Genomic DNA, 9425 nt, shown 5'->3' with positions numbered 1-9425 from the left:
AAAGATACAAAGGTATAAAAATAATAATTAAGTATATAGATATATATAACTTTTTTTATCCAAACTCCTTTAAGTAATTAATATATCCGAATTATAAAAAGATTATGATTCAAATAATACACAATAAAATAAACTAATGTATCCAGAGTGATAAATTAAACAACATAATAATGAGTTAAATAAAAACTACCAATACGTAACTAAAGATAAATTAAATAACATAATTATAAATTTAACAAATGTGTACATATTAGATATAAATTAAATAATATAATCATAAATTTAATAAAGATGATCAATGTTTAACTAAAAATAAATTAAATGATAAAAAGTATAAATAATTAAAAAGATCAATCCATATTTAGATATTAAATAAATAAACATGACCCATGAATAATAGGAGATAAATTAAATTAAATTATATAAATATAAATAAATAATCAGGATAAAATTAAATAATATATAAAAAATAAAAAATAAAATAATATATAATTCAAAATAGATAAAAGGGACAACCTTATTGTTTCTTTATTATTATTATTTTTTTCTTTGTCTAAACCTAACAACTCATGCTCTTTCTGAGCTACCTATGACATCTACAAAAGAGCAAATTAAATATATATTGTATTATAAGAATATGATACTTACAAGACAATAGAAGAGCAAATTAAATATGCATTGTATTAAGAACATGATAAGTTGACTTCACCATTCTTTTACACTTCTATTTAACAACAAATAATATTATTATTTTTTTTTCAAATTTTTCTTTTATATTTTTTTCATTATAAAAAGAAAAGGTAATCTTTAAAAATATAAAACATGATGAATGTAGAATATAAAAAGAATTTGTTAATTAATGACATTGTTAATTTGTAAACATAAAAAGACAAAGAACATCATCACTTTCAATTTTAAACCAAAAGACTAAAACATAAAACAAAGTCAATAACAACAACAGTATTATAAAAAAACAAAAAACATTAATTAATCAATATGTAGCATTCTCTTTCTTCATTTAGACTCTTCATATACCCTTAACCTAGTGACTATCTTCTATCTTACTATTACAGACACAAGTAGATGTCGGCGTCCCAAAACAACAACATCGTAGCTATGTCTTGCAGAGAAGACTCAGATGTAGAAGAGGTGCTTCCAGTTCAAGTTCAGAGAAAAGACATTGTCAACACTGTTCAAAGCAAACCCTTCCCTTCAACTCAGCTGCATGTTGGTAGTTCATCACATTTCAAGCTTCCTCATGGTTGGATTGTGGAGGAAAAACCTCGTCCCTCTAACCCTGCTCATTTTGATAGGGTACATCTTCTTTTTCTCACCCATCAACTGCTGTTTCTTCATTCATTCATGCATGCATAATGTATCACTGTCATCTTCATCTTCAAGGTTACTGTTGAGTTTTACATCTACACAAACACCATAGCTAAATATATGACACAGTTTAGGAGGCATTTATGGATTTTTTCCTTTACTATGAAGAACTCTCTGCATTCTCATTATAGCTGCATATAATGTTACCATGTCCAAGACACTGACATGGTCTGATATAACTGTTTCTATTCTGGGCTTGCTTAGTGTTTCATCAGTTTATGCATGTTTATGAAGATAGATTTATTTTATTCTGTTAGATGAGTTCAGATCCTTGAATGGATATTAGTATAATGAAAAATTAGTTTTTGGGTTAATATGAAGTTTGCACTTTTCAATATTGCCATCTTGTGTAAATAACTTGACTTGGATTCAAGTTTAGGTTTTAAAAAATCTGTTGGGGAGAATACAATCCCTTAGATAAGAAACTCTAGCATGAGGAATTTTACAAGGGTTACTTAGAGTTAACAAAGGAAAGTTATTGTTTTGAGTACACAAATTTAAATAGATTCACTTAACACACAAAAGACAGGGAAGGTCTTTGTTTTTTTCTTTCTTTCTATTCTGTGCTTCATTTCTTCACTTATAGCATGTTTAATGTTTGAAGGTATTCTTCCCTTTTTGGGAAGGATTTCATTGCTAATGTTTTTTATTATTATTTTATCTGTTCAGTATTTCTATGAACCTTTCACCGGAAGGAAGTTTCGTTCTTTATCATCTGTTCGGAAACATCTAGCACAAGAAGCAGGAGATCATGATGTTACTGGAAGAATGATATCAAATGCTACAAACACTGTGAGTTCTAATTTCATATTGTGTAACTTTTTTTTTTTTAAGTATGTGTGTATAATGCACAGTGTGTGTAACATTTAGAAAAGACAATGAAATATTTCTGAATGTCCACAAAAAACTTGGTGAGGAGAAATGTTGAAATGATTGAACATTTTCATGTTTAGACACATTGCACCTCTTGTAAAGACACTAACCAATGTTTTGATTGGTATGGAGAAATTCCTGTAACCCCAATAAGGTATGGCTAAACTTAACCTTCTACTCAATCTCTCTAGTTAGCTTTTTAGACTACTTTTCTTTCACATTTTTCCTTTGGAGATTTTAACTTTTAATTGCTCATTTGAAGATGCAACATAAAAAAAATATTAGTTATGTCACAACCTACCTCATGTGTTGTTTGTTACTGCAATGTGCCTAAAACAACTGCAAAGAAAGTTGTGAGGTGTAAGTTTAAATAAAAAAAATACTTTAGAGTGTCTTAATCTTTATAAAAAACTTGAATCAAGCAAAAAACATAGTAAGTGGGTAAAACTTGCCAAAACTAATAACTTGTGGCTTAAAGATCTCTTAGTGTTTTGGTTTAAAATTATGTTTTCTGCAGAATCCTTCTGAGTATGGGAAAGGACAACAATTGGAAGAAAAAGCAAGTATAGCAATACCCAAGGTGCAAAAACCAAGCACAAGTCATTTTTGGTTTCAACATATATCTGCATGGTTTGTCTCCATCTAAATCTAATTTATGTTTCCTATTCAGTGGTGGGAAGTGAAATCAGACACAGGAGAGAAAAAAGTTCGTGGTCCAAGAAGTTGTTCAAGTTGCCGAAATCGTGCTAACAAACCTGCTGAATCTGCTGGGGTGAGTTTCCAAACTGCAGACTTTATAACAACGAAAATATTGATAATGTATCTAAATCTAATGTAACTAGTTGAATGTGTTCAGAAGAAACCTATGAAGGTGGATAATCAGAAAGGAAAAAGCAGCTCAGAGAAGAATGAGACTCCGGTACATAACTTGATTGGACCACCACCAGAGAAAGTTAGCTGGGTTCTGTCTAGTCGTGAGGGCTTCTGGAACCCTTACGTTGATGGTGTGGCTGTTTCAGAAGCTGAAAGGCTGAAATGGGCAGAAGCCTTTGTCCTCTCCATCCGAGCTAGTGAATATTAAGGTAAGTTTGAAATAATCTAATACTATTATCATCTCGTTCTTTGACTATCTAGTGTTATTTGACTGGTGTCTAGAACACTTGGTATATGTATGTATTTAATGGTGTTTAGAACACTTGGTATATGTATGCATTCAATTTAAAGTTATTATTAGGGTGGCGGAATTGATCATTGATCTTACTGTTGTATTCAGTTGGTAGTGTCGGGATAGACAATAGACGGATCGTTAATATAGAGAAAAATGCTTTTGTATATCTTACTCTGAATGAGGATTGAACCACCTTTTAAGTATGTCTTTAATTTATTTGTTTCAAAAGCATTGAAAGTCACTAGTTAATTTTCATGCAATTTTGCAGGGATGGAGGAGGATGTTCTTGAGTTGAGAATGAGATTATGCTGATGAACTTGCCTTAAAATTTATGCAGACATTATTCCATTTTAGTATGGAGACACTTCTCTATGTTGTTTAATGATGTAGTTTTTATCACAAGTTATGTTTGGTTTGGTTTGCACATGGAAGCAACTTCTAAACTTGGTTATGATTGAGGATTTTGCATTATCGTTTCATTTTAATATTGAGACTCAGTGTCAAATGATTTATCCTATATGCATGTTGACATTAATTACCAACTTTTGTCCAAAGAAAATTGTTTTATCATGTGCCATATTGCACACTTATATGTATAACTTGTTTTATAGTTTCGATCACTCTAACGAAATTGGCAACTTAATAAGAACACATTGGAACAGTTGAATGCATATATCTCTTTTTTCTCTTTTATGTCTCTACAATCTTAGAAAAAAAATTGGAATGTAAGAACACATTAGAAGATAAGAACAAAGTTTTAGAAAAAAAGATTTGGAAGTTCTAGAATTTTTTAACTTTTATAAAAAGTAATTCAGTATAATGAAGCCATTTATAAAAGCATTATTGAATTTTAGTTTATGATTATGAAGGTTGTCTTCTATTTTTTGTTGGTCCATACAATTATATTTCATGCAGTTTGCTTATACAGTCATATTTCACCGATTTTCTTATCACTTTTCTTTTTATTATATTTGAAAACAAAATTGTTACTTTTTTTTTTAAAACTTTTTCACTTTCAATTACACCCTCTAAATAGTGTAAAGATATGGTAATCACCTGTGATACTATTTGGAAGATCATGAATCATCTTAAAATAAGCATATCCAACTTGGTAATTGTGTACCACCATTGTTCCAGATTATCAAACTCTCCTAGCTCCTCTATATTTGATGCTTGTGTGAATATTGATTTGAACTCACTTTAAGTATAAGATGGCATGATAGGTTTTTTTGCCTTGCATGTAAATATATGTGCTTAAATTGTATCAGTTCTTACCAACATTTTAACCACTTCGTTTAAGGAATTTGGTTTTTGAGTATGCAGCATTAGGCAATTAACTCAGCAAACTAAATATCATTCAAACTTCTTTGCCATAGAAGTTGAAATTCTAAGTTGTTATTATAATTTTTTTTTATAATAATTTTTTAAATAATTATTAATCTACGTCTTATTTCTTCGGTCTTTTGGTTTGAAACTTTTATCAGACATTCATTATTTTGTGTATAGAGTCTTGGTTGACATTTGAACCCCTAATTCGTCCTACAAGATTTGTAATAAATTTTTTATTCATTACTGCCATGGATGAAAGAAAGGTTTGTTTGTGTGTCAAACTGATTGATTTTTTTCCTAGGTGAAATCTCATCTGTTTGACCTAAAATTTACCGCGTTTTGTCCCAGATTCAGTCGATATTTTTACGTGGAATTTCAACGAAAAATTATTTCGGGAGAATTTTTCAGAATTTTTTTGCAAACCAAGGCTATCCTCTACCAAAATTTATGAAATTTCGCCCTACCTTATGCAATTTTATTCTGGGTCTATATTGCATTGAAAAATTCTGAAAAAATTAACACAATTCTTTCATATGTTGTTTGCACTCAACTAAGAAGGCACGTCCATAAACATATCACAAAGAGGAGATACGGGGAAGAAAAGTCATGACGTTTTTTTTTCGGAAAACCAGTTATGTTCACTCTCGGCCTGAGACTTATTACGCCTTACTCCATGGGTATTTTGGTCTGAAATTTTTACCAGACATTCTTCATTGTGTCTATTGAGTTTTGGCTGAGATTTGAGCCCAAAATTTGTCCCACAACATTTGCAATAAATTTTTTATTCATCACTGCCAGCGCCGAAAGGAAGGTTCGTTTGTGTGCGAAACTGTTTGATTTTTTTCCTAGGCCAATACTCATCCGTTTGACCTGAAATTTGTCGCGTTTTGTCCCAAATACAGTCGAGATCCTTACGTGGAATTTCAGGAAAAAACTATTTCGGGAGAATTTTTCAGAAATTTTGTGCAATCCAAGGCTATCCTCTACCAAAACTTGTGAAATTTCGCCCTACTTTCTGCAATTTAATTCTGGGTCCGTATTGCGCTGAAAAAATTCACACGAGTACCCTCATGTGTTGTTTTCACCCAGGTAAGGAGGCACCCCCATAAACAAATCACAAAAAGAAGATACGGGGAAGAAAAGCCATGACGTTTTCTTTTCGGAAAACCAGTTTTGTTCACTCTCGGCCTGGGACTTACTACGCCTTACTCCATGGGTATTTTAGTCTGATATTTTTACCAGACATTCTTCATTGTGTCTATTGAGTTTTGGATGAGATTTAAGCCCAAAATTCGACCCACAACATTTGCAATAAATTTTTTATTCATCACTGCCAGCGCCGAAAGGAAGGTTCGTTTTTGTGCGAAACTGTTTGATTTTTTTCCTAGGCCAATACTCATCCGTTTGACTTGAAATTTGTCGCGTTTTGTCCCAAATACAGTCGAGATCCTTACGTGGAATTTCAGGAAAAAACTATTTCGGGAGAATTTTTCAGAAATTTTGTGCAATCCAAGGCTATCCTCTACCAAAACTTGTGAAATTTCGCCCTACTTTCTGCAATTTAATTCTGGGTCCGTATTGCGCTGAAAAAATTCGCACGAGTACCCTCATGTGTTGTCTTCACCCAGGTAAGGAGGCACCCCCATAAACAAATCACAAAAAGAAGATACGGGGAAGAAAAGCCATGACGTTTTCTTTTCGGCAAACCAGTTTTGTTCACTCTCGGCCTGGGACTTACTACGCCTTACTCCATGGGTAATTTGGTCTGATATTTTTACCAGACATTCTTCATTGTCTCTATTGAGTTTTGGATGAGATTTGTTCCCAAAATTCGTCCCACAACATTTGCAATAAATTTTTTATTCATCACTGCCAGCGCCGAAAGGAAGGTTCGTTTGTGTGCGAAACTGTTTGATTTTTTTCCTAGGCCAATACTCATCCGTTTGACCTGAAATTTATCGCGTTTTGTCCCAAATACAGTCGAGATCCTTACGTGGAATTTCAGGAAAAAACTATTTCGGGAGAATTTTTCAGAAATTTTGTGCAATCCAAGGCTATCCTCTACCAAAACTTGTGAAATTTCGCCCTACTTTCTGCAATTTAATTCTGGGTCCGTATTGCGCTGAAAAAATTCACACGAGTACCCTCATGTGTTGTTTTCACCCAGGTAAGGAGGCACCCCCATAAACAAATCACAAAAAGAAGATACGGGGAAGAAAAGCCATGACGTTTTCTTTTCGGAAAACCAGTTTTGTTCACTCTCGGCCTGGGACTTACTACGCCTTACTCCATGGGTATTTTGGTATGATATTTTTACCAGACATTCTTCATTGTGTCTATTGAGTTTTGGATGAGATTTGTGCCCAAAATTCGTCCCACAACATTTGCAATAAATTTTTTATTCATCACTGCCAGCGCCGAAAGGAAGGTTCGTTTTTGTGCGAAACTGTTTGATTTTTTTCCTAGGCCAATACTCATCCGTTTGACCTGAAATTTGTCGCGTTTTGTCCCAAATACAGTCGAGATCCTTACGTGGAATTTCAGGAAAAAACTATTTCGGGAGAATTTTTCAGAAATTTTGTGCAATCTAAGGCTATCCTCTACCAAAACTTGTGAAATTTCGCCCTACTTTCTGCAATTAAATTCTGGGTCCGTATTGCGCTGAAAAAATTCAGACGAGTACCCTCATGTGTTGTTTTCACCCAGGTAAGGAGGCACGCCCATTAACAAATCACAAAAAGAAGATACGGGGAAGAAAAGCCATGACGTTTTCTTTTCGGAAAACCAGTTATGTTCACTCTCGGCCTGGGACTTATTACGCCTTACTCCATGGGTATTTTGGTCTGAAATTTTTACCAGACATTCTTCATTGTGTCTATTGAGTTTTGGATGAGATTTGTGCCCAAAATTCGTCCCACAACATTTGCAATAAATTTTTTATTCATCACTGCCAGCGCCGAAAGGAAGGTTCGTTTGTGTGCGAAACTGTTTGATTTTTTTCCTAGGCCAATACTCATCCGTTTGACCTGAAATTTGTCGCGTTTTGTCCCAAATACAGTCGAGATCCTTACGTGGAATTTCAGGAAAAAAATATTTCGGGAGAATTTTTCAGAAATTTTGTGCAATCCAAGGCTATCCTCTACCAAAACTTGTGAAATTTCACCCTACTTTCTGCAATTAAATTCTGGGTCCGTATTGCGCTGAAAAAATTCAGACGAGTACCCTCATGTGTTGTTTTCACCCAGGTTAGGAGGCACGCCCATTAACAAATCACAAAAAGAAGATACGGGGAAGAAAAGCCATGACGTTTTCTTTTCGGAAAACCAGTTTTGTTCACTCTCGGCCTGGGACTTACTACGCCTTACTCCAAGGGTATTTTGGTATGAAATTTTTACCAGACATTCTTAATTGTGTCTATTGAGTTTTGGATGAGATTTGAGCCCAAGATTCGTCCCACAACATTTGCAATAAATTTTTTATTCATCACTGCCAGCGCCGAAAGGAAGGTTCGTTTGTGTGCGAAACTGTTTGATTTTTTTCCTAGGCCAATACTCATCCGTTTGACCTGAAATTTGTCGCGTTTTGTCCCAAATACAGTCGAGATCCTTACGTGGAATTTCAGGAAAAAACTATTTCGGGAGAATTTTTCAGAAATTTTGTGCAATCCAAGGCTATCCTCTACCAAAACTTGTGAAATTTGGCCCTACTTTCTGGAATTAAATTCTGGGTCCGTATTGCGCTGAAAAAATTCACACGAGTACCATGATGTGTTGTTTTCACCCAGGTAAGGAGGCACGCCCATTAACAAATCACAAAAAGAAGATACGGGGAAGAAACGCCATGACGTTTTCTTTTCGGAAAACCAGTTTTGTTCACTCTCGGCATGGGACTTACTACGCCTTACTCCATGGGTATTTTGGTCTGAAATTTTTACCAGACATTCTTCATTGTGTCTATTGAGTTTTGGATGAGATTTGAGCCGAAAATTCGTCCCACAACATTTGCAATAAATTTTTTATTCATCACTGCCAGCGCCGAAAGGAAGGTTCGTTTGTGTGCGAAACTGTTTGATTTTTTTCCTAGGCCAATACTCATCCGTTTGACCTGAAATTTGTCGCGTTTTGTCCCAAATACAGTCGAGATCCTTACGTGGAATTTCAGGAAAAAACTATTTCGGGAGTATTTTTCAGAAATTTTGTGCAATCCAAGGCTATCCTCTACCAAAACTTGTGAAATTTGACCCTACTTTCTGGAATTAAATTCTGGGTCCGTGTTGCGCTGAAAAAATTCACACGAGTACCCTGATGTGTTGTTTTCGCCCAGGTAAGGAGGCACGGCCATTAACAAATCACAAAAAGAAGATACGGGGAAGAAAAGCCATGACGTTTTCTTTTCGGAAAACCAGTTTTGTTCACTCTCGGCCTGGGACTTACTACGCCTTACTCCATGGGTATTTTGGTCTGAAATTTTTACCAGACATTGTTCATTGTGTCTATTGAGTTTTGGATGATATTTGAGCCCAAAATTCGTCCCACAACATTTGCAATAAATTTTTTATTCGTCACTGCTAGCGCTGAAAAGAAGGTTCGTTTGTGTGCGAAACTGTTTGATTTTTTTCCTAGGCCAATACTCATCCGTTTGACCTGAAATTTGTCGCGTTTTTTCCCAA

General features: G+C 34.2%; 1 protein-coding gene across 1 annotated transcript; it reads left to right on the top strand.

Moving 5' to 3' along the window:
- The first annotated feature begins 1076 nt into the window (after positions 1-1076).
- LOC137836357 (methyl-CpG-binding domain-containing protein 6) lies at positions 1077-3944 on the top strand. Its single transcript, XM_068645088.2, has 6 exons — positions 1077-1314; positions 2056-2178; positions 2777-2839; positions 2930-3031; positions 3116-3341; positions 3696-3944. The coding sequence occupies exons 1-5, from the start codon at positions 1084-1086 to the stop codon at positions 3338-3340; spliced, it is 744 nt and encodes a 247-aa protein (XP_068501189.2). The 5' UTR covers positions 1077-1083; the 3' UTR covers position 3341; positions 3696-3944.
- Positions 3945-9425: the final 5481 nt, after the last annotated feature.

The sequence above is a fragment of the Phaseolus vulgaris genome, chromosome 4 (genome assembly GCF_051622355.1).
Source record: "Phaseolus vulgaris cultivar YP4 chromosome 4, ASM5162235v1, whole genome shotgun sequence".
Classification (NCBI taxonomy): Eukaryota; Viridiplantae; Streptophyta; class Magnoliopsida; order Fabales; family Fabaceae; genus Phaseolus; species Phaseolus vulgaris.
The sequence above is the reverse complement of the archived record's forward strand: the minus strand, read 5'-3'. Positions and strand labels throughout refer to the sequence as shown.

Excerpts from the sequence above, each read along its gene's own strand:
- LOC137836357 (XM_068645088.2), top strand. The coding sequence starts at position 1,084 with ATGTCGGCGTCCCAAAACAACAACATCGTAGCTATGTCTTGCAGAGAA. Across the intron at positions 1,315-2,055 it reads ACCCTGCTCATTTTGATAGG|TATTTCTATGAACCTTTCAC; the intron begins GTACATCTTCTT and ends TTATCTGTTCAG. Across the intron at positions 2,840-2,929 it reads CAAGTATAGCAATACCCAAG|TGGTGGGAAGTGAAATCAGA; the intron begins GTGCAAAAACCA and ends TTTCCTATTCAG.